This window comes from Botryllus schlosseri, chromosome 2, assembly GCF_051294905.1.
Source record: "Botryllus schlosseri isolate E-star chromosome 2, Bs_hap1, whole genome shotgun sequence".
In the NCBI taxonomy this organism is placed as follows: domain Eukaryota; kingdom Metazoa; phylum Chordata; class Ascidiacea; order Stolidobranchia; family Styelidae; genus Botryllus; species Botryllus schlosseri.
Genome location: NC_137237.1, coordinates 2,688,886 through 2,714,830, shown reverse-complemented (window position 1 = coordinate 2,714,830; position 25,945 = coordinate 2,688,886). Strand labels below are relative to the sequence as shown.

The 25,945-nt window shown below is 39.4% G+C and overlaps 2 protein-coding genes and 1 long non-coding RNA gene across 6 annotated transcripts; 2 read left to right on the top strand and 1 right to left on the bottom strand.

The window, feature by feature from the left end:
- Positions 1-220: 220 nt before the first annotated feature.
- Positions 221-8,753, top strand: LOC145432997 (uncharacterized). Its single transcript, XM_080309867.1, has 6 exons — positions 221-432; positions 1,206-1,400; positions 6,737-6,874; positions 7,082-7,195; positions 8,421-8,552; positions 8,627-8,753. The coding sequence occupies exons 1-6, from the start codon at positions 390-392 to the stop codon at positions 8,680-8,682; spliced, it is 678 nt and encodes a 225-aa protein (XP_080165993.1). The 5' UTR covers positions 221-389; the 3' UTR covers positions 8,683-8,753.
- Positions 6,709-11,582, bottom strand: LOC145433000 (uncharacterized). 2 transcript variants are annotated; one of them, XR_013913026.1, is made up of 3 exons: positions 11,481-11,582; positions 10,901-10,979; positions 6,709-6,842 (listed from the first exon to the last, which is right to left on the bottom strand). It is a non-coding gene; the product is annotated as an uncharacterized LOC145433000 (long non-coding RNA). The 2 variants fall into 2 exon arrangements; XR_013913025.1 differs by having other exon boundaries at positions 6,715-6,842; positions 10,895-10,979.
- A 171-nt stretch (positions 11,583-11,753) lies between these two features.
- On the top strand, positions 11,754-21,259 carry LOC145432994 (heparan sulfate glucosamine 3-O-sulfotransferase 1-like). 3 transcript variants are annotated; one of them, XM_080309864.1, is made up of 8 exons: positions 11,754-13,820; positions 13,886-13,977; positions 14,067-14,220; positions 16,841-16,920; positions 17,664-17,821; positions 18,823-18,997; positions 20,593-20,775; positions 20,864-21,002. In XM_080309864.1, the coding sequence occupies exons 2-8, from the start codon at positions 13,912-13,914 to the stop codon at positions 20,870-20,872; spliced, it is 825 nt and encodes a 274-aa protein (XP_080165990.1). In that variant the 5' UTR covers positions 11,754-13,820; positions 13,886-13,911; the 3' UTR covers positions 20,873-21,002. The 3 variants fall into 3 exon arrangements, with proteins under 3 accessions (XP_080165990.1, XP_080165988.1, XP_080165989.1); XM_080309862.1 differs by having other exon boundaries at positions 20,593-21,259; XM_080309863.1 differs by having other exon boundaries at positions 11,754-13,977; positions 20,593-21,259.
- The last annotated feature ends 4,686 nt before the right edge of the window (positions 21,260-25,945 follow it).

Here is a 25,945-nt window from a genome sequence, read left to right as displayed (position 1 = left end):
AAATTGATGGATGAGATATCGACTTGTTCTGGCTATTGTGAAGCTTATCCTTACTACGGTAACTTTACTGTTCTATCCTTTATAAGTAACGTGATCGTTGACATTCTATTCACTGGGTATGACTATGGATATATAGACGGTTTGCAGATTTCTATTTTAAAAGTGCCTAATTTCTAATGCCAGCCTTCTAATGGGCGCCTCGGAGCCGCGCGATGCAGCCTGCACATTGTATACTTGGCGTTGGAAATCATCTTCATTTTTTTTTCTGCAATCCAGATCACACTGATGTCTCAATGCGAAAAACAGCAGTCGCATAAGTTATGCCAAAGGAAGCAGGACTATTGACAAACAGTGAGGTAGCGACCACACACTCGCAAGACAGATAAAGTATGTCACGATTCGTGAAATTAGTCATATACATGTTTATGTCTGGTGAGTATACTTTTCATGTACAACGTTATTCTTTGAACAGCTTCTTGGAGGTACAGAGCTTCAATATACAGGTGAATAGTATATTCATATTGAAATGAACCCGAATATTTTCAGCTGACACTCGTCAGGGGTAATCGTCTACTAGTTGCTGACGATTACCCCTGACGAGTGTCAGCCAAAACTTTTCCGGTTCATTTCAATATGAATATACTATTCAAAGTTATTATTGAAGAGACTGCGTCGGAGATACAGAACTTCAATATACATTAGAATTTTATATATATTATCCATATTGAAATGAACCCGAATATTTTCGGCTTACACTCGTCAGGAGTAATCGTACACAACCAGTAAGAATTATAGGGACATTGTAGATAAACAATCGTATCGGTATCAGTAAAGTCATATAGAACGGCATAAATGACTATTGTGACAGGTAATTCCAATGAATATAGTCTGTGTCCGAAGCAAGAAGGATTTTTGGGTTCGATTCCGTCCTAAATTATTGAATCTCGAATGACACTTAATCACTTATTTGATAATCATATTTCGTCACTGTTAAGTACACATTATTGCTTGCTATTAAATCGTTTATATGTGTAGATTGGCATTGTCCTATATAATGCCTGTGAATTTCAATTCAATATCAATGATAATGAAATTCCTGTTTTACAAGTAGCCTACATTATGCGAATATTTCTTGCTATGATCTATTGCCTCTAAACGACCTGTAGTACTTTGTCCGAGTAATATACTCCCATGGTTACTCACAGGCGTCGTGGCATCGGTTGCTGAATTGGGGAGGCGACGTCCACAACTGCGTAGGCCGTGGTACTACGTTTCAGAACACCTGATCAAATGTTTCAAAGGATGTGACGAGGGAGGGTCATGCCAAAACATCGACCGATCTCTAGCTATGATCGACGCGTACGCCGACAAATGCGTCGAATGTCTGGGCAGAACTTGTAGTGAGCTACCAATTTCTCGTAACTTTGTGTTCAAATATGTTGTTATGTTACTACGGCTAACCATATGAACACTTTTATTAGGATTTGCCCTTTTATATCAAGAAAAGTCAACGGTCCTACGAGAACGGTCACAATTACCCAAATGTCTTCTTTTTTCGTATTTCGTATATATTTCTAAGAATGACTGTAGTCATGAAACATGCTGAATTACTGGCTTAAAAAAGGTTTTCCAACAAATGTCCCTGCCGGTTCTACCTTCATGATTGTTATTGCACACATCGCTCCGCATTCTCCGCAACGTCTGGGTCATTTTACATTCGGGAATGTGTCGCAATGTGACTAGCGCAATTTCGAACTTAGCAGACCTAATAATTGAATTATATTCGAAAATGTTATTAGTAAAAGTTAAGGAGAATCGCAACATATTCAGGCTGCATCTGACAAATATATTGTATGTCTTGTTTTTGCAACTTCTCGTAGCGTTGTTTTTGTAACTTTGCCTGCAACTACCAAGGAAATGAGAAACGTCATCAAACTCAATCTTAGAACTTGCGACACGAGAGCAATATTTATGAAAATTGTTCTTGAACGAAAACTACTGTCACATTGATTCAAACAATATATATTATTATCTTTTCAGCAGTGTTGGGATCAACTCACTACCTTCGAGTCACGAATCATTTCGAGTCATTGCACATTTTTACTCTATTCAAGTCAAGTCAATCGATTTTTGAAGGTGACTCGAGTCAAGTCAAGTCACTCGATTTTGGAGGTGACTCGAGTCAAGTCGAGTAAGTCAAGTCACGAGTCAAGTAAGAATTCAAGTCAAGTTGCCTTTTCGAAGTATGAGGCATGATTACGTCATTGAATTATGCTAGCTGTCTGAAATACAGATTGCGTGTTCAATGATTTTGAACCGATGAACGAATATAGAGATAAATAGATAAACGCAAGAAGGCGCTGTATCGCTAAACTACGTAAGTAATTGCATAGCCTCAGTTTATAGTTACCAACCAAAATAGAGAATAGAGAAACGAATTGATAATATGCGATACATTACCCATATACAAATTGATATGATACAAATCGAGCCTGCGACAATGGTTGAGGACTATATATTAGGATTGCCATACGTCCGGAATTTCACTGCTAAAACTGCGTCCGGAAGAAATTTCTAAAATATGCCTAAATATCCGGAATTTTGAAGGTTTAAAATGGGATCAAAATGTTTTAGTAAATCAACAGAAAGTTATTATTTTTGGGCAGACTTATGCCACTTAAAATTTTTCCTCGCGCTCCGCGCGATATAGTGTCGCGATCATTGATTTTAATATGCATTGTTTAAAATAGCCATCATTTACTAAAATAAATCTAATAGTAATCGCAATTATGGTACAACGGTATATTACTGGAGTTGGTTAAGGCCATTCAGATGCTTTAGTCAAAGATATTGGCTCCAAACCTGGGGGTCGTTTGTCTTTATTCTGGGGTTTGCGAAGATGTGAACGTAAACAGCTTCCAATATAGTCCGTGAGTAAGTCTGTGCAATGGTGCTGACCGTTTTTCAGGAATCAGCTTATCAAATTCTAGGCTTGGCCAAAAAACGTTTTTAGATTAGAAATGGAGTTGCGACCATGAAAGGTTGAATACCACCGGATGTGCAACCTGCTGGTGCGGATCTGCATTTAGGCTGATAAATTGTCTGTACCGTGTGACATGACATGACCTTAAGATGTATAATTTCGTTCCCCGTATATTCGAAGTTATCGTCCTCCACCAGTTCCACCGCTAACTGTTATCATGTGGGCGGAGAAAGGATCAATATTTTATAGTAATACATGGAAGAAGCAATAATATAGACTGATTTTATTCACAAACGTTAACGACCAGATGCATATAGAAACTATATGTATGTATATAGTAAGTCCCCAGAAGTTGCATCGATTACCCTATGGCGGGCTCAAGATCAGTGTTTATTTGGACGGGAGGGGGCTGAAAAAAATGTTGTTGCGATCCTGGTTACAAGAACACACAACCATAGAAATGCACCGACCGAACATTATAACAGCTTCTGATCCGGATAGTGACCACCTATGGTCGATGGGCAAAGCAGTGCTAGTGTGACTTCTTATTGAAAGACAATGTGACATACCTCCGCTAGTCCGCTAGTGGGCGCTAAAGAGTGTCCGGAATTTGCGCGCAAAAATATGGTAACCCCACTATATACTATTCGAATTTAATTTCAATAAAGTAAGAGGCTTGGTTAAGGTAAGAACAGAGAACAGAAATAGACATTTTGCTATTAAATGACTCTCCTATACTCAGGGTTGCCATCTATATGGACCCAAAAATAAGGACAGTCGAAAAATTAGATAACATTAAAATACGATTTTCACGTACTTTGTATTTATACGAGCCGTGGCATATCACATTCCATACTTTTTACCGGAAACAATCTGCTCCAGCAACTCCTTGTTTTTAAAAAGTGCTTCATGGATTTCACGACAGCTCAGGTCTAGGTTTACCTTAACTAGTGTTTGACTGTCATTTTACTAAGTCTGTTCCTCTCCTTGGCCTACTTCGCCAAACAAGAACGAACACTCTTCAACTTTAATACTAAACTATAAGGAAAGAGAGACTTCTTGTGACTTCAATTACTACGGCACCGTTTGCTACATCGGCTTTATTTTGAATCTGGATTACGCATGCGAGGTACGTCGATTGCGTAATCGCGGCATATTATTGAACAGGCTTCAAATTAAACGAATTTGCGGTTTAGTTTTTACAGCCTGTCGTTTTAATCCACGCATCACCGTTCAAAAGTAGGCTTTATGTTTTTAATTCGAATCAACTTTTCGCGGCCGCTATGAATAGCGTCGCGTGCCGCACTTTTCCCTTGAGCAGCCGCCTCGCGACAACTGTTTTCTGATTATAGCGACGACGTCTCTGACGCGGTCGCGTAGATTCGCCTAATTGCTGGCGCACGCAAACTCGCAAGTTGGTGCCTATGCTATCGTTTACTGCTAAAAGGACGTCCGCTGCGATAGCTTTGTAGGCTACAGCTGAAACTGCTATACCTATAGAAATTAAACATGGAACGGCAACGGCCGACTTTGCGGCTTCGTTCCGCTTCGCCGAGCCTGGAGTGGAGAATTGTTTTGCGTAAGCGACAGAGATGAGCATGGATTAGGATTAGGTTTTGAAAAAACAGGATTTGCGAAATTTTGTCGGATTTGGATTGGATTTGGATCAGACATTTTTTTCAGAACGGATTAGGATTTGGATTGGATTCACCTATTTTCTGGGAGATTGAAATGTCGTGTGGCGAATGGCGACAAACTTTATTCAGATCAGTTATTATTGTACTTATGGTTACCAAGTTATCTTGAATCAAGTGAATCGTTGGTTGTGAAAGAAAATTTTCGAATCGCTCCATTGCATAAATTAGTATTTTTTCTGAATTTCCAGTTGGAATCGGATTAGGATTGGACATGGACTTGAATATGAAAAAGTTATGGATTAGGTTTTGGATTTGGATTTGAAGGTTCGGATTTGGATTGGATTAGGACATAGAAATTTCAAATCCGCTCATCTCTGGTAAGCGACTGTAGGATTTCTGGCAATCCAAAAGCTAACTTCCCGAGCTCAGAAATTACTGAATCTGGGTTGATCGAAAGCTACTGTTGCACCGATTCCGAAAATATAAATTAAAATATTGATCAGGCACTGATCCACTTACAATCTGTCCTCCAAGTCTGAAATGTCGGCATTGTTCAGAACAATCGGGTAACCGCAACACAATGACCATAACAATGACCCGTTGCGACTCTCCGATTGTTCGAACAATGCCGATATTTCGGACTTTGAGGACGGATTCCAGGTGGATCAGACCCTGATCATTATTTTAATTTATATTCTCGGAATCGGTGCAACAGTAGCTTTCGATCAAGACCAGATTCAATAATTTCTGCGCTCGGGAAGATAGCTTTTGGATTGCCATAAATCCTACAGTCGCTTACGCAAAACAATTCTCCACTCCAGCCTCGGCGAAGCGGAACGAAGCTGCAAAATCGGTCGTTGCCGTTCCATGTTTAATTTCTATAGCTATACCACTCACTTCCCTAGCTATCTCAACACTTAGAAGTCAAATTATAGATAACTAACCTACGGTTAGTCAGTTATCTATAGTCAAATCCTGTGGTGTGTACGCCACGGGAGTTCCGTTCATTTATGATGTCATAAAATCTCAACGCAAAAGCTTAATTTAAATTATTATGCAACATAGATACCTGAGGAAAACGATCGAAGTTCTGTAGTTGTTGAAAATAAGACAAAATAAGGACGCAAGTCGAAAACAAGGACATTTCTTAGAAATAAGGACAATTGAGTTTTCTAAGACCGAGCCCTTCAAAATAAGGACAAATCTTAGAAATAAGGACGGTATGGCAACCCTGCCTATACTAGTTCACGACAACGTTAGCTGTAAGCTTCGATCACTTCGTTTGCGGTCGAATTATTTGTGAGAGAACAATGGAGGCTCAGTAAAACGCACGATCATTGAATGATTGATCGCTCTCACGGATAAAACCCGCGCTTCGCGCACAATACGAACATATGCCAGTTACTGTGATTTTTATCGATCCCGATTACTTGATGACTTGAAATTGACTCGTGAATTTTGCTCCGAGTCACGAGTCAATCCGCATTTCTGATGCGCCGAGTCAAGTCAAGTCAAGTCATTTTAGCAAAGTGACTCGAGTCAAGTCAAGTCATGACTCAACTCATCCCAACACTGCTGATCAGGACACCGCAACCACCCAAAAATGGCCTATAAAAGTCGAAATCGGCATCGCTGCGAACAACCGAAGGGCCGTAATAAAAGACCATAACAATGACCTATCGCGGCGTTCCGATTGTTCACAGCCGCAGCAATGCCGATCTCTATGACATGATTGGTTACCCAACCGTGTAGTCAGATGTTTCGCATCTACCCGTACGTTAGTTATCTATGGTTAGAGACTGGTTGCAATCTTGCCACGCCAACCTTTAAATGAGCAATGTTTATTTTCTAATGCTCTATCATGATAGCATGCTGCTACATCAATGAACATATGTAATGTAACGTAGGTTAGCGGCATTGTATACTTCTGTATCAGTAAACCTCATGTAAAAAGTGTCATTGAGCAGTTGATGAATGATACAGATGAACTAAATCTACATAGTTCGGTTCATCTCAATTGTTGTTACCAGCAGAATACCAATACTATGCTACATATAAGAAGTCACATAAGTAGAGCTGCATGACAGAGTTTGAAGCCCTTTATGCAATATTTCAGGCGATTCCTGTTCTCCATTCTTTCACGAATGTCTTCAGTACTCCATCCACTCTCCGTGTGCCGAAGTCTGCTCTACAACAAACGCAACTGCCACCTTCGCCCCGTGCTGGAATTGCAGGCAAAAATGTATTGATGACAGTAGGTGACAATTTCGTGATTTGGTCAGTAACATACATTATGTCGTTTTCCGACATCAAAACGAGGACAGAAACTGATGTAGTTATATGAAACCTTTAAGTTGACGATGGCCAGGAATTTTAAAATATTTAAACTGATTTATTCCATTGCCATTTGTAATATGAAATAGCATATCGACAAATAATAATCATAATCATTTACTAATAGAGTTGAAGGTCAAGATCTTCGAAACTTCGAAATGCCTGAAGAAATGCTACGACTTTCATGAATGTAACAACGAGCCTGACGCCGCATGCAACAACGAGATTGGCAAGACATGCGGTGAGAGGAAATATAGTTACACAGCATCATTGGGAATTTTGGATAGTAAGAACATTAGGGGAAGGGGCTATTTGTGAGGTCCATTTGAAGGGGGAATTTCATGAAACACGAATTCGCATTCATATATTCATATCTGAGCTTCTCTGTTCTCCCCAAAATCAGTCTTACCACCGATTAGGACCTAAAGATGAGAGTTGTCCTTGAAAACAAAACCATGTATATAGTTGTACAATGTACTTGCCATTTCTCCAAAATGTTGCAGGAAATCGATTCGCCTTCGATTCATATTTTCGAGTTGTTCTTATTCATACAGTATCACTCATTCTTTTTATAACATAGTTTTGCTTAATATGAGCATTAAAATAGGGGATAGTGCAATAACAGCCGCAGAAATACTTGAAAAATTGTATAGTCCAGGGGCGGGCAACTTCTCCGCTCGGTGAGTCGGATATGGGGAAATGAAGTACTTGGCGGGCCGGATTACAAAATACATAGGCCTACATTAATCGCATAATTAGCCACCTATGCAAGGAATCAATCGTAACGCAAACATTAAGTTAAAAGCATAGAGACCAAAAAAAGTATTTATTGAATTTAGCAACAATAGCTGTCGAAGTCAATCTGTCATCAGTGGTCGGTCAAAGTTGTCAGAAAGTTCTTTGAACTCTGACTGAATGTCGCATGTAAAAACCCTTGGTAAAGACTGAACGTGAACAGCAGTTATTTTGAAACGCGGCCATGTCTCATTAATGGTAATGGTCGAAAAGTTTGTAGACCAGAACAGAGCAAGTAGTTTCATGTCCATTGTTCATCTTTCTCAGGTTAGCAAACTTGGAATTATTCTGTGACGCATAAAATTTGTTAATACTTTCAGAATAGAATTTTACTTTCATGGTAGAAACTCTCAGCGGGCCGGTCAAAATCCCTTATCGGGTCGTATGTTGCCCGTCCCTGATGTAGTCCTCCGAAATGTAGCCAAAGGCATCGCAATTTTGCCATTGAAAAAGAGATAAGGGGTGCGAACTTGGTGTGTACGCACGCCCTGACTATACGCGGAAGTTTTCCCGAATTTCCCGTTTTTCCCAGCGCATTGAGCTAATTCGCACAGGCATGTGTCGAAATGAGAAACGATTTCTCATCTTTGCTGTCCGCGAAGCTTGTTACGTACCAAATCCATTTCTATCGTTATTTCCGCATTCGGATTCATGTTTTGTACCTGACACAGGGCTGCGTGGCTTAAATTGCTACTTCTACGCGAGAGACTTGCACAGCGGCATGTGTCCGGGGATGGGCGATTTTGATGATTTCGTGAAAACCGTCAAGTGCAAACGATGTTACAGAAAACGGTGCAGCGTAGGTATGTTGAGTGGTAATTTTAAAGAATTCATTTATATTCAATCGGGCAATTATGTTCTTGTGTATTCTATTCAGGTCCGACGGGGGGCAGAAATATATTTTTCTCGGAACACGCTGATCTGCTAAACTAGAATTTGCGAGTTACTCACTTTTTGACAAACCTTTTTTCATGTTCTCGAATAAAACTTGATTGTAGACGTTTGCTGTTGTCTCGTTTGATTTTCACAGATTTACTGATGTTTAAGATAAGTTCCCACAGGGAAGTCGCGTACATGGTGTATAGCTCCACCATAAGTCCTCTTTTAGGAAGATTTGTCGTCTTTTCTCATGAAAAGTCAATGGTTCGACGACGACGCTCCAAAATGCCGAAATGTCATCTTTATTCGCATTTCGAGATAGTCTATTATAGTTTAAACAAGGCTTTTAGACGGGACGATGTATTTATTTCTAGAAATATTACGGTATAGGTATGAAACATGCTGAATTGACGGTTTTCCAACAAATTGCCCAGCCAACGCGACCTTCTTTATTGTTATTGCAAACATCGTTCAACATCTGGGCCTTCTTACGCGCGAGGATCTGTCGCAATTTTTCGACGCAGATTCGCACTTAACAGACCTATTAGTTGGATCAGTTTCGGGCATCTTGATAGTTGTATTTAATTTCAATGATATTACCTACAAACAATTTCCCCAACTCGTTAATAGTGATCATTTCTTATCGGAGAAAGTTAGGGCTACGGCAAATTATCTATGGGCTGAATCTCATAAAGAAATTTCATTTGCTGTTTTCCTGTCTGCTTTTGTATATTTTGCTTCGCTTTTTTTTGTTACTAACAAGGCATTGTAAAACATCATCAGATTCAGATGTAACAATTCTACTTCCATGTTATTTACTTTTTGGATGCTGAAAATATGGCAGAGGCCTAACGTGGTATTACTTCTTCCAACATCACCAGGCGTCATTCGTATCAATATTCAGGATTGGTACGCAAGAAAAAAATAACAAGACATCGGAAGGAATTGCGGCACAGTTCACATATGGTGGTGAAACTGGAAAACTGATGAGGTATCATACAGAATCGCAATGTATATCGAAATGTGGAGGTGCAGAGGGGGTAGGGGCTACCATGCGTCCTCCTATAAGCATCGAAATCGCGAATGGTCATGTTATGAATAGTTTCCGGGGTTTGATAGGGTCGCGCCAAAAGAGCGAAAAATTTTTCAGATTCATGAATGAATTTCGTCATTAATATTAGTAGTTTCACATATTATTATCAAATATTTATCCTTTCTCAGACTATCTGATCACATTCGCTGGTACGAGTTGATGCAGGGGTGTTTTCAAAAAAATGGGCAGGTTACAAATGATGATTCATCTTCGGGTGGGTCAATTGTTATTATTCACTTTGTTGCATCCTGTTATTTCTTGACCTCCCACCAGGATTGTCGGTATCGTGGAAAGATACTGACAGTCCCCCAAACGTACCAGGTACAAATTTGTATCGTGTCGAGCACACGAATCCAAGTTGGTATATTTCTATATGTCGCGCATCAAATTCCTCTGCTGTTCACATCTGTACTATGGGGCTCAGATTGCAAAGGGCGCTACTATATTGAAATCGAAAATGAAGGCCAATTGAATCGTGCAGTACGCGAAGAAAATTTCAAGATTATTTAAAATCTCTCAAAAATTCGGGAGTCAATTCGTAAATTGAATTTCCATGTCGACGGCCGTCAACACCTACCAATTGAATCGCGTGTCGACGGCCGCACAAATTTCCTTCTACGGCCACAAGTTGGCCATCCCTGAATCAGACTTAGTAGATCGAAATGCCGATTATCTAATTAAAATCTAATTTGTAATGTGTTTTTTGATCTAATTTTAATTCAAATCTGATTTCTGGTTTTCATGAGAATGCTACATTGTCATCCTCTTGCTTATGGTAATGAACTCTACAAGTTTTTTCAGTAATTATTTTTCCAATGGAATTTATCGGCGTAGGCGTGCCAAGTGTTTATGTGTACCACATAAGGTCATAAGTAGGGCAAGTTTTTGTTGCACTAAAATCACGAGAAAGTTGCACTTAATTTTGACAAAAGTTGCAGTGAAATGTTGCATTTATAATTTTTGTTAAATTAGTAGGGTATGAGATACTCGAAAGGTTCCGTTGTATGACAAATTTGTTATTTTGCCATTTCACGGACATTCTGGCGAGACAGTCAAAATTATATTTTTCCCGGTACACAGCAAGAAAATCACGCAATGCGAGAATAAATTTCCACAAAAAAGCCAAACAGCATAGCAATAACCACTACCACTAAAACAAGTCAAACAACAAACCCAAACCTCCTAGGTCTGCAAACTTTACCCAAAGCGTTGCAGAAACACTCACTCTTGGCGACTTTAACAACATCAATTGGCTGGCCTGAATATAAGGTGATCCTGTGAAAAGGTAATTATCGGCGATCTCGCCTGGGCGTTCGTGAAATGGGAAACTATCTCAAATTTAAACGACATAATCAATAAAGTAATCTATTTACATATTGTTCGGACACGGTCCTTCTCGGCAGGAGTAGTTGAACTTCTTGCCTGCAAGCCATTGTGTCATATAAGTGAGGCACAGCTGACCCATCATTTAGATCCTTGTTATGCAAATCAAAGAGCATAGAACCATACTACAAATAGTTTATAGCATGTTTTTAAATCACTCCTTTACATTTTACCGCAATATTTGATAAAAAGTTGCAGTAAAAATTGGTATGAAAAACAGATAAAGATGCAAAAAGTTGCACTATAAAATCCCTCCATACAGCTTAAAACATCATCGTACAGAGATTTTGAGTATCTAAGAAGCTGTCGGAAGCTGTAAAAAAAATTACAAAAGTTGCAGAAACTTGCCCTAGTCATACGTTATCGTAGGGCTCACCGATATGATCCGTCAGAACAACAGCACGCACGAGGATGATAGCGAGATATGACCAAAAGTGCATCATGTGCTCATACATATTTCCGTAGTCGCATAACCAAATCAAATGACTTCGATTTGCATGTATCGAATAAGTTACCACAAACGGTTTGGCAAGCTGTAACTTATGTAACTATAAATATTACGTCACAATATACATTTAATCGATTGATTGGAAGAAACGAATTCAGTGGACAGTACAAAGTGCTGCTTCTCAACATCGTGACAATTGTGGCCGCCATAGGTGCAGTTTACATTTGGAAGTGGCCAGGATAAGACGTAATAGTCAATTGAATGATTTATTCATATTGAGAGAAACCCTAATATTTTCTGCTTTGTTTCAATATGAATATATTATTCAATTGCAGATTGAAGTTCTCATACCCCCAATAGCCTCTTAAGCCTTGAAGGAGTTCCCTCTCTCGCATGCATACAGGCAGAGTTAAACAACTGCAAAATGTTCAGCTTTTCAAAATTGGATTAGAATTAGAATTGGAGCGACGTAGTTTTTTCCATGTATATATATATATTATGCTAGAATTATAATTATAGCTACTCAGTTTTTTTTCAAACTAGATTAGAATTAGAATTGCTGAATTTACGAAAACTTGGAAAATTGATCAAGTTCAGTTCATATCAAATCAAAGATCATTCTCATAAGTTGGGCATATTCTTTTTGACATGTCAAGATAAGTCAAAATTTTGTCAAAATTGTGGCGTTAAGTGAGAACAATTGTCCAAATCGTTTACAAAGTCCAAAAATATTTTGTAGAATGTAGGAAAGTATATTTCGTTTCACTCCAACAAATTTTAATTACTTCTACCGTAATAGATGATGTAACTACACTGGAATTCTTCACAGGTCCAGATTTCGCAAACATAAAGTTTTTTCATGAAAAAATTTGTAAGTTTGTAAGTCAAAAAAGTGTTTTTCAGGTCAGACTACTTCGTAAGGACAGACAGTTACAATCAGAAATGAAGATAAGTAGTACAATTCTCTCATTATGTGTGAAAACACCTAATTTACACACTTTGAGGTCAAAACATGTCCAAATTTCCATATTTTATGTCAAAATCTTCCGTTTTAGGTATCTTGGCTCGTTGCGAACGAAGTAAGACAGGGATCGGAAACGTTTTTCGTCCGAAGAGCCATATTATCCCTATATTTTCCATTTGAACTTCCAAAGAGCCGAACATGTCAATTGAAAATTAATTGGATGGAAAATTAGTGACGTCATAGTAGCACTAATTCGAACTGACTACGTGGGATTCGTCGTGTCCGCCATAATTTCGTACCTATAAGATCGTAAACTCGTATACTAATCATGATGGTTGCCTTATTTGCGCAGTCGAAACTTGAGTTACATAGGTCTTTTGCAAGTTACATCTTTGGCAACTTAAATTTGAGGATTTTGAAAAAGACGGTCCGAGCCCCCAACTCTGAATACGACATTACCTTGACCTCTCAGAAACGTGTTTAAACTGCCACAAGAATAATTATCCTGGTCGTGATGAAAACTTACGAACAAGTTGATGTAATATTGATAAATCAATTCCAAAAATAAAAATATGGCTCGCTAGCCATAGGCTCACGACCTATGATATGGTTACCGTATTTCGAGATCCAGAAATGAAAACTCATAATGTCGGACGGGAAAACGGTTAATTTGAAAATTTTCACGGCAAATACTGTTGTGTTGTCTGAAAAAGGTCATTCTTTCAACTCGACTTCCGAAAGACCCGCTCTAACGTAATTTAGTCGGTCAATCTTTTTTTGTCATCCTTGCTAATCATCCCGGTGACTGCCGTAGATATCCATATTTCGGGTCATTTACGGCGTTTTTTAGTTGTGCCTGTGCAATCGCCTGGCTGTCAAAACTATAAACGAGGAAGAATTGCCAAAAAGGCGTACATTTGAGTGTCATCGGAGGACATGTTCGCTTTCTTGAAAAAGGAGGACAAATCCCCCTAAAGGAGGGCGTGTGATAACCCTGGGACTACACAGCTGTCTTATAGCATTTTCGGGAAAATTAATAAGAATTCAGATCAGAAATTAAATTAGAGCAAACACACATTTCACACATTAGATTAAAATTGGATTACCGGCATTAATTAGTCTAATTAAACAATTGGAACAATCTAGTTGTCCAAGTCTGCATAGGCCGCTATTGAAATAGTGTTCAAGACTCACAAACCCCACAGTTAACTTAAGAAAATAAGTTAGTCGAGATATACAGTTTGGTGATAAGCCTACCTCAAATATTCTACGTCGGTATCGATCTGAAAGTTGAGTGTGGGGAGGTCAGTACTTTGCGTCTCATCACCGAGTCAGGTAATGCACTCCCAGTGTTTTTTGGTTATTACAGAGTGATTTGTCTTGAACACTGCAGCAATGAAAACGTATGAACCGTACCACGCGATCCCAGTAAGGGAGTCTTGGGAGAAAAAAAAACATTTAGTAAGCATTTATCGATTGAGTAAAAGAGACTTTACTCATGAATCTGCTCATTTTCTTGTTCAAAACCTCGTCGTCGGTTCGATTTTTAGATGACTACGCGTTCCAAGATAATATATATCGTCAGCGTTGCACTTCTTGTTCTACTCTATCGAATGTTAGTCAATATTAGGAAGAGTGATAATGTAAATAACCGGGAAACTGAGCAGCAGCCGCTCCATCGGTCGGAATTCAACAATCAGGAAGGTATAGGGAAATATAATAGACTCATAGCATAGTGTGTATTCACACCCAAACGGCTGAAAAGGGTGCAGGTATACCTCAGACTTATACCGCAGTATAAATCGAGTACAAAATTTTAATCCAAATTATGCATGCACGTAGGAATGTATGCACATGCACGTAAGATTTATAACCGCGCTATAATTCTGAATTAGGTTCTGTTTTCGTGTACCACCCTTTTCGGCTTTGTTCGAAATTCCATATCCAAATCTGACCCACCGAAATTTTAAATCCTATCTAAATTCCTGTTCGAACAAATCATGATGTCGGCGCATTCTATGTCTATATCAAACTTTGTCGTCTCGTCTTCTGCATATCCAGCAGAGGTGGTCAAAGTAATCAAGAAAGCTACTTAGGTAGAATTAGAAGTAGCGAAAAAAAATTACTCAAGTACGAGTAGAAGTACTTCTTATATAAGCAACCTAAAACTACTTGAAGTAGAAGTAGAATTGACTGACTTTAAATCTACTCAAGTAAGTAGGTAGATGTGAAAACGATCGTAATTCGTTCGCATTGATTGTCAAAAGCTGCAAATTGAGCTAGGCGAGAGGTGCAGGTCTTGATTCATATTGATGCATACCAGGAGGTATCCATTTTTCGACAGCATAAGCGTTCCACGGCATGATGGGGTGAAAATGATAGTATTGATATGGAAATGCGATACTAATTCTCTGTTTTAGCACGTTTTAGAAAACATCATGGTATGGCACCCTCCCCCATATTATAAGGCCCACAGTTTAGTCGAAGAGCAATACGGAGAAGTTGTATTGGATACGGTGTAAACACTTTGAGCGATTAGTAAACGTCAATAAAAATATGGTGGATCGTAAAAATGCCATATTGTGTAGGGTTACCATATTTTGGAAATACGAAAATAGGACACCTTTTCAAAATTTTCAGACTAGCAAAACTGAGGGAAAATCCTGAAGAAATGGTCTAATTTTTACCCCCTTCGTGATCGGTTGACTAAATAAAAAGGTCAACTTTCTCGCTCAGCGCCCAAAATACAGTTTTTCTTTCACATTATCAGGTGGTTGACTAAAAAAAGGTCAACTTTACGGCCCAGCTCCCGAAATACCGGCTGGAGCGTTACTTCAGTGTCGACTTACTGTATCTAAGTCAATTTTGCCTAACATTTAACAAAAATTCTTAAAAAAGTGGACAAAATCTCAAAAAAAGCGGACATTTGGGCGTCCTCTGAGGATACTTTCAAAAAAGTCAAAAAAGAGGACGTATGGTAACCCTAATATTGTGTAGCTTTATTTCCGGAAATTAAAGGCATTACTACACTTGCTTTTATATTTAAACATGTATGTGATCCAGACAAAAGAACTGATACCAATCAGAACTCAAAGTATGATACTAGGAATTGATAGTGGAATATAATTACTACTTCTAAAAGCGGAAAATGTACTTCATGTCTTTAGTCCGGAAAGTGTCAAAGGTTGTATGCTAAAACCGGTCTAAAGCTACCAAAAAGTCATAGTCCACTGTTCCAGATTAGGACATGCCATGGACTGCTAGACTACGATATGATAAGTAAATGCTAGCTTGCGAAACATCAGTTTCAAACGCTATGATGGGCCAAATATACCGTGATGAAATATTTCATAGGGCGACAATGCGGTGTGAACGGAACCATGCAACCCGCTACCTAAATTATATTGACCGATACTTTCGTGAAACCATATTGGTTACTTTATATCCACCGTGCGCGAAGTGCGACAAAAATTTTGGCTTTACTCAACTTTTCTGAAAATTAAATGTTGATAATCCGTGAAAACAGCCCCGAAATTCCTCAGGCTATCTTCTTGATTGGATGATTAAACTACTTCTACTTGACATACTGAAAATAGCGAAAAGTAAGTAAGTAGATCACAAAATATTATGAAATAGAAGTAGCAAAAACTAGATCTATTTGAGTAAGTACTAGAAGTAGAGGAAAACTACTTGAGTAATTTAAAAAAAAAAGTAGAATTACTTCGTTACTGACCACCTTTGATATCTAGGGTGATGCTATATGGAATACGTGAATAAAGATAAGCTCGAGGAGGCAAACTGTATTTCAGAAACCAACATACAAAATGCGGCCTATTTTCGGCATATAGTGATGGTGACCTGAATATTTGTTCGAACTTTGCGCTGTTTACTTTCCCGGCACGTATAAATTGTCACCACTGCGTCATCAGTAGTGATGCAGTTTCCGATCTCGCAATTACAAATTGTGGAAAAAGGGGAGATTCTCTTTACATATAGCCCCCTGTCCGGTGAAACCTTGAAACCAGCTCATCAAAACCACCATATGCGATCTTGTTTCACAAAGTCATTGGCATATAAGATAGAAAATCCCATTTCTTAAACTATTACCGCAGGTTAACAACCATGTTGGATAACCGATTCAGTGATTACGTCGTTATTGTCGTAGATTTACTTAAGTTGCTTGTAAAAATTCAATTTGGCGACATCGTATTACTTTGTTGGTTACCGATCATAATTTGGTCCCAATAAAATCCAAGATGTGTGGTTTCAAAATACATAGAGAAATATATCATGCCAATAGTAATATTATAACGCTCTCATTTAGATACCGAACGGATAAATGAATTGGCTCTTGAAATCAGGAAAGCCGAACGCAGCCGCCTTGAGATGTTAATCGATTTGGAGGTATATTGTTTATTGTTCGTTCGTATATTGTTCGCTTTGATCAGGGGTGGGCAAACTTTTTAACTCGCGAGCCGCATCGCAGCTGTTCAACCTCCATAACCACTTTTCAAAACTACGGGTGAAAGTCGGTTGTCCTGATTCTCAGAACAGGATAGATATTTGAATCTGAAAGCAGTGATCTCTTTATAGATTCGCTGATTCTACTTTTGGTTCAACTCCAGGAGACACAATGCTGACAGCGTCATAACCATGCTAGCTTCATCGCTCCCAGCACTAAAATATGTAGATGTTATAAATATAAATGCTTCTGCACTTACAGAGAATGAATCCACCTAACACACTCGCTATTAGTTTTTTTTTATCAAGTACTGCATTCAAAGTAATAAACTTGCTAGAGTGGCCTATGTAAAATTATACTCGATCATTCCCGTTTTGACTTTCTGTGATGTTTAGCAGTTGAAACATTTTAAAATGCGTGGGCCTCGAGGTCGGGCTATCACGTCAGCAATGAAGTAAAAATATACTATAATAAGAATATAACATATAATTATCGTGATGAAATAAAATAAGAAAAAATTTAATCGAATCCGTGCAGTATTTATATTTTAGTATGCATTTTATCAATATTTCTAATACGTTTCTTGAGCCTTTCGCCGGCAGAACAAAACGGTGTTGCGGGCTTCATGGGGCCGGCAGGCTGTAGTTTTTCCCACTCCTGGCTTTGATTCTAATGCTGTTTACAGCCAAAGCAAAATCGAACACCAGACGTAATAATCATCGGGGCAAGGAAATGCGGGACGGGCGCTCTTCGTGTGTTTTTGGGAAGTCACCCGCTACTCGTGACGAGCGAGGAATCTCACTATTACGATAAACACCAGGACAAAGGACTTGGATATTATAAGTAGTAATCGTCGGCATAAAGAGAATTTCAAAAACTTGCATATAACTACATTGCATACAGCCAATTGTGACGTCATACGAACAAAAACAACATCGAGTGCAGACAAGCCGCGAGCGCAGCTAGTGGCCAATTTTTAGGTGAAGCAAACGTTCCTTCTGCTGGCATAAGCGTGGTTGATGGATCTTAATGAATGTCGATTCCAGCGCGGACAAGTGGAAAAGTGTGCGGCCTTTACCCAAAATTGAGAATCTGTCGTCACTATAGTTATTGGCGCAAGTAGCATGCTCAGCTAAATGCCTGCCAATGGCAGAGTTCATTGCCACGGCCTGATTGTGTTCCAACACCCTTAGGTCAGTTTCAGTTTCAGCGGCCTGTCCCTGGGAATTTAACGTACGCAGTCTAATAACACGCGGTACATGTAGCAATGTAGTTATATGCAAGTTTTTGAAATATTATAAGTAGTATAACAGTATTTTTATCGAACACACAATGCGACAACAAAGACTAATTCGCAAGTGGCGAAATTTGGTATTTGCAAATAGAGAAAGAGACAGTTTAATTTATACTCGTTTTGATAACATGAAACGATGATAGCTACAGTTATAGTTTTCTGGGTGAGTAATTACATGTGTGACTTGGACGTGGAGCCTAAACCCTATCTCGATCCAGAGTTGGATGACTAGGAAGATTTCGGCTTTTCCAAAGTAGATTTGAATTAGAAGCTACATCGTTTTTACAAATGAGTTCATTCTCTTCCGTAGTAGAATGGAATATGTCTGTATACAGAAAATTTGGCTCGCTTCGCATTATATACAGCGTATAAATATTTCAAAAATTAGGGAATTGAAATTAGAGCAAAGAAACATTCCGGAAATTAGATTAGAACGAGATTACAAAATTTCTTTCTCGCAATAATGGCACGGAAATGCTAATCCGCTTACGCTCCATGTCCTGGAATATGCATAACAGCGCAGTTCTTGTAGCATATATATTCCGTTAAGATCTTTGCTGGAAAACGCCACCGCGCAACAGTTGATTGTGGACAAGACCCCGGCTTATTTTACATCACTGCCCGAAGACTTGCCGTCAATTATCAAGCGGGATTGCCCTGGCGTTAAACTAATTATCATTCTGTGCGAACCAGTTCAACGGTCTCTGTCCGACTATGCTAATCGGGTGAGTAGCTAAATTACAAATGTTATGCCGATTTCTGGTAACGTAGGTGAATGTATATTATCCGTGGTTAGGGGGCCCGGGTTGGGTCTGTCGGAAATACCACCCGCTTGCCGCATGCGAAGTCGACATGAACCGCTGTTTTGCTTTCGCTTCGGCATTGCAGATTTCACGTAATTTATGCCGTTTTATGTTCTTCCTGTCTCTCAAAGCGATAAAAGCGGGTGAATTCCGAAAGGGAGGACATTTAAGCGTCTTCATAGGAGATTTTTGATTTCCCGAAAAGGAGGCAAATCATCCTAAAGGAGGACAAATGGTAACCCTACCGATAATGGGTGGGCTGTCACAATACCGCATATCGCAATTCCATCAATAGCAATGCGCCAGATCCCAAAGTAAAAACTTTTCGCATTCTGTTGATTGACTACAATGCTCCTCTAGTTTAGGACATTTTCCTTATTGTGCATATATCTATGCTCATGCTCATGCTCATTTATATAGGTGTATTCTGTTCTATATAGTTGCCCACTATGTATGTTAGCAGTGCCGTCCCCAATTCTACATGGTCTTCTGGAAAGGATGCCTATATATTCTGACAAATTAATCACGCACTTGAATGAAATGTCCACAATTTATTCAGCGAGTGAGAGGCATATTAGATTGATTTAAAACTAGGTATAGCAATTTCAGTATGGGACCGACAACTCCAATGCAAAGAAGTTTGATTATATATGGGAGCATATTTGCCACTGTTGGCTGCGTTTTCAAAAACATACTCAGCGAAGGTTACCGGTGTATGCTAGCTTCGAATCAACGCGTTTCCACAGTCAAAGGAAAGCGTATTTGGGATTCGTGCCATTCCTGAAAAATAGGCCAACAACCTTTTGATCGTAACGAGTTGTCACAAAGGTTCATTTAGCGGCGGTAAAATCAGATACGATGTTTCATTTCCAACTTGAAATAGAGGGTATATGTGGAAGTGTGGCACTGCTAGAGGCTGAGTAAAAATCCGGCTATTCGGTCAGATAATTAAAAATACTACATGTTCGTGACGTTCTTATCATCTACCTATATCAGAGTTTGACAACTAGAAAATTTTCATCTTTTCCAAATTAGATTAGAATTAGAATTCTAGCTAGAATTTTCCAAAGTAGATTAGAATTGGAATTATAGCTGCACCGTATTTTGTCGAATTCGTGAGAGCTTGGAAATTGAATCAAGTTAAGTTCGTATAAATTGGAGTTCATTCCGTAGCATTCAAAAAAAGGAATCAGATTAGAATTAAAATTATAGCGTAGAAACATTTCAGAAATTAGATGAGAATGTGATTACAGGGATCCCGCTCTATTTAGTCTAATCCAGGGATTCCAAACCTTTTTAATTCTGTGACCTCCATTGAAAATTTTAAAAACGTAATGAGCCTTCATTATCTTCAAACCTTCGAAAGATTAAAAAAAACGACATTTAATAGAATTATAGTGCCCCTGAAATAGGCATATGACCCACAGGTTGAGAATCCCTTGTAATTAGACTGCTAGAATTACAGTTTTCCAAGTATGACCTATATGCGATAAATTCAGCCTCCATAACTATTTCAGATTGAGCTTCCGCGGTCGAAGTACAAAAATATGTCTTTCGAACGTCACATTGAACTTCTTTTGCCACAAGCGCAAAAGCTATTAAACGACGACGCATTTGAGGATGTTTTACTCGCAGTCAAAAAGAACGCCCATTTGACAACTTACCTCACAGGGGCGTATTCATACTTTCTACCTCGCTGGGTAAATGCTTTTCCTAAAGATCGCCTCCTTATATTAAATGGAGAATCCTTTCTGAAAGATCCCGGTCTAACTATTGTTTCCATTCAAGAGTTTCTAGCAGTACCAGTGATGCTGCAACGGCGAGATTTTTTCACGAACAGAGCCACTGGTCTGTCGTGTCTGCGCACATGGTGGGATGACATGTATGGCGTTGCCGATCTGGATGACTCAAGATTTCATCTATGTCTTGAAAAAAAAATCAAAGGTCGAACAAGAAGCCGCGTTTCAAAATATAAGTTACGCCCGCGAGCGGAGGAGAAGCTCAGAGAATTCTACGAGCCGTTCAACAAAGATCTCAGGGACCTTCTCTGGGAAGATTGGAGTTGGCTTCGATAGCGACTATAACCAGCAAAAAAATACATTTTATATATAGAACAATAATACCGAATAAACTTATTTTTATGCTGTTCCTTATTCACAGTAAATATGGTAAATACGCACAAAACCCGGGAAGCAAATGTAGAGATTGAAGAAAACTTTAAAAATGTCGGTTAGAGAATCGTATTGCTATTCATATGCAATGCATGAAGGAGTTAGATAGCAGAGTTGCGGTATATGAAGAATTGGCAAAGGTGTTAGAGGTAGGGATAATTGAAAATGAATAATTACATAAGTTATGCTGTGATTTTATAGACTAAGTGTAATAGTTTATTATTACTAATATTATGGATAAAACGGCGTATGACGCCAAAGGTTTTTTAAAACATGGAACGTTAAGGTACATTTCGAATATGCAATGAAAATAACGTAGCACAAACGTGGATATAAACGGTAATAATATACCTTATGGATCTACCTGCAAACCTAATATATTCATTTCAACTGCATATTGTAATATTTACGGATCTGTTATTCGCTAGTCCCCCGAAATATTGTCCTTACAAAACCTATGATTCAGATAGAAGGGAATCCTGTGTGATGCGCCTTCATTAATACCATCGCATTTGGAAAATCACGCTTGAAACAGTTGTTAGTGTTTCGTTATTGTGGAATATCTTTCGATTGATTTCTGTACACGAACGAGAAAAACGAATTTTGATGTAGTCTTTCTTTATCACGTTTTATAAGTTTAGGCCTATCTGGTACCAAGGCATTCCAGATGTAGTTTGTCTCATACACACATCATGAGTTTAGCGAAAGACAAGTTTCTTTGAGGTAGGATACGGATGCTTAGGAAGGCTAGAGCTTTTTCCAGCTCATCATGTGATAGATCAGAAACATTACCATACTATCATTAGCGTGCAACAATAGTTGAAAGAAATAAAAGGGGCCTGTAATGCTTCGAAATAATAACAGACTCGTGATCATCTATTGTCGCTGGGTGACATCAAAACGCATGATTAAAATCACGTATACTGAAATAGTTACGTACGCGGAATCGGTAAACATACAATTCGTGTTCATATTTTGTCAAGGTGGTTAAGTCATTGACATAAAGTCATTGGTGAATGATTCCGTGGATTTATGCCAATACTAGTGACAGCATGCAATCTTCTCGCTGTCGATCCTATATTCTGCTCTCTTCTGCCGACATTCCTGGGCTCTTGGTAACGCTGCAACTGTACAGCGGGCAAACTGAAGCTAGACTGCTGAAACTGGGACTAGGACCAGCTGCAATAGGTGTTTAGATGAGTGGTTCCGAGATGAGTGGTTCCGAACCGCCGGTTCGCGGCAAGTTTACTGACCGTCCACCAGATACATTCGAATTTCATGTCTTAATTCCGAAATGAAAGAACTTGGGCGCATTTCCATTAATTAGATTAGAGAAATAAAATCAAACTTTACATTTATTTAGAAGTGTGAAACGTATTTTTGTATGGTGTCATAATATAAATTGTATGGTCTACTCGGCATATGGTGCAACTGCTATAAAAAACTGTTTAAAAGTAGCCTATACAGAGCGTTTATAGACAAGTTATGTGAAAGATAGGGACGACTTTTTGAACAAACTTCGTTAAATTCCGACGATGACATTCAGTAAAACTTGGTAATATAATAGAGGCTGTAGTAAATTGCAAAGTCGCAATTCCTTCAATTGATACCGAACAGTCACAAATCACAATGCACAATCAGTCTAGCTAGGCCAGTGATTCCCAACCGCGGCTCTCAGAGAAGCATGCGGCTCCAAGGTAGCCTTCTTGCGGCTCTGATTGACCTCTAAATATGCCACAAAATATAATAGGCGACATTTGGTGTTTGTTTCTATGAATATTGAATAGGTACAGTAAATGTCTGTATATGAATGGTAAAATGAGGGATATAGTTATGTTTAAAACCGTCCAAGGCCGCTTCCGAAACTGGGAAAGAGAATTCTTGCAGATTATCGTCGAACGCATGGATGATTATTGATTACCCGTCAGACAAGGATATATCTCGAGTTCTGCTGGTCACCGACCTTTATATATCGTCTCTGTGAAAAGTAAATTTTGACACAATTTTACTAACATCAAAATAACGGCTCATAGTCAAGTATAATTTGTAATAAGTCCAATATTACTCGACATATAATCCCTCGCAAACGTGTGCATTAATTGCTGGAATGTATATGAAGACCGAAGAACTATCATATAGCGGTGTTGTAGCGATGATATGTGCTATGTTCTTGATCTGGTTTGAACAATAACTCAATACGACTAGGTTGCAATGTGAAAAAATCAGTATATTAACAGCAGTATGACTTTAAGACAGGCGACACGATCCAGAGTTCAGTTAAACGAAAGACCAGAGAACAGAAGACAAAGGGTATAAATACAAGCACGACACACGAGGAAATAATGATTGGCGGTAATTACTAGTCCTATAGAAAGAAAGAGTTGTACGACACTAAAACGTAAATGCACAAACATAACAGTCCTCCCCTGTAAGTTGAGAGGTTGCCCACATTTACGTAGGTCTATAGAAATCGGTGGGATTCCTATTCCTAAGAGGATAACGTCTACCCGACGTACGGGCGGGATTAGCTGCAGGACGTTGTGCCCTATTCCTAACCAATGGCTGCTCAACTTGAGGTTGCTGAGGTTGAACAACTTCCAGTATGGCTGTATTACTGCCAGCTGAAATCAAGCGTGGTTGGAGTTGGTTTTTGTGCCTCCTACAATACCCATGATCTGTTTTTACAATGTACACCACGCGGCCCATTATTTCCGTCACCACGCCAGCAACCCACTTTGGTCCGCGTCGGTAGCTACGAGCGTAAACCGAGGAACCAATCTCAAATGAGCGACTGATTGTCTAGGCGTAACAGGTTTCGATTTGTCGAAGGGCGAGCACAAACTTAACAAATTGCGCGGCTGCCGACCGTGTAAAATCTCAGCAGGCGTTTTCCAGTCTATGCCCGGGTGCGGTGCACATCGGTACGTAGCGAGAAGTGTTTGGAGCGCGAAGTTGAGATCTTTTCCCCCGTCGCAATTTTTTATTAATCCAGCTTTTAAAGTCTGGACGAAACGCTCCGCTTCCCCGTTCGAGGCAGGGTGAAAAGACGGTGATACGATGTGGCTGATTGCCAAATTAGAACAAAACGTATCGAATTCATTCGATGTGAATTGCGGCCCGCCATCCGTGACAATTGTTATGGGCAAGCCTTCGATAGAGAAGACTTCCCTCAAAGCGTTGACCACACACAAGGTTGTGGTAGAACCGACATTCATTGCTTTAACGAAAGGATATTTCGAATGCGCATCGACGATGACAAGAAACATTTTATTGTTCATTGGACCTGCGAAATCCAAGTGAATTCGTTCAAAGCTTTCAGAAGTTTTTGGCCATTCGCGATACTGACGATCAGGCGCTTTCATTACCTTACGGCAAGCGTCGCAACTCTTATCGATATTTTCAATGTCGCGATTAATGGAAGGCCATGCGATGTAACGTCGAGCCATCTGCTTCATTTTCGCGATACCCCAATGTCATTCGTGCAACAATGATAAGACTCGTGAGCGAAGTGACTGCGGAATTACTACGCGATGAAAACCATCAATATTGAGCATGACTATTCGTGCAGAGAAAGCGAATGTTTGCGAGTCGAAAACCAAGAAAAATCATCAATGTGCGTCTTTGGAATCCAATTACCATGAGTGACAGATAATTTTACTAGTTTCATGGTTTTGTCCTTGAGCGTCGCGTCGCGAATTTCATTGCGAGTTAACGGTAAGCCATCGAATGCCATATTAATAGCGTGAACGATCTTCGCGTTTTCACGAATTTCCAGTTCGTCAAACTCAGACCATTTGGTAGGCGAGATAAACCGTCGGCGTTTCCGTGCTGATTAGTCGGTTTATAGCGAATGTCATATTGATAAGCCATGAGCGTTAGTGCCGATCGCTGTGCCGATCGCTGTAAGCGTTGCGCTGTAATCACAGGAATTTTCTTGTCTGGCGAGAAAATAGCTAAAAGCGGTTTGTGGTCCGTTACGAGCGTAAATTTTCTACCATACAAGAATTGACGAAATTTAGTGACTTCGTAAATGATTGACAGAGCTTCCTTCTCTATTTGAGAGTAGGATTTTTGCGAATCGGAAAGCGTTTTGGATGCGTTCGCGATCGGTCTCTCTTCGCCATTGTGCTCGATTGAGAGTACAGCGCCGATTCCGAATTGAGAAGCATCCGTTGACAAAATGGGATGCTTGTTCACATCATAATGAGCTAGCTGCGTAGTGTCGATTATGTCGTTTTTGAGAATGCGAAAAGCTGCGTCACAGTCCGTATTCCAAATGATTTCCGCTTCTTTTTGAAGAAGACGGTACAAGGCTGCGGCTTTATTCGTGAAATTAGGAATAAACGCGCGATAATAATTGACTTTGCCCAGGAATGCCTGTAGCTGGCAGTGTTGGGATCAAGTCACTACCTTCGAGTCACGAGTCATTTCGAGTCATTGCACATTTTGACTCGAGTCAAGTCAAGTCAATTGATTTTCGAAGGTGACTCGAGTCAAGTCAAGTCAGTCGATTTTTGGAAGTGACTCGAGTCAAGACGAGTCAAGTCAAGTCAAGTCACGAGTCAAGTCACAATTCAAGTCAAATTGCCTTTTCGAGGTATGAGGCGTGATCACGTCATTGTATTTTGCTAGCTGTCTAAAATAAAGATTGAGTGGTCATTGATTTTGAACCGCACGCACGAAAGTAACACGCAAGTTA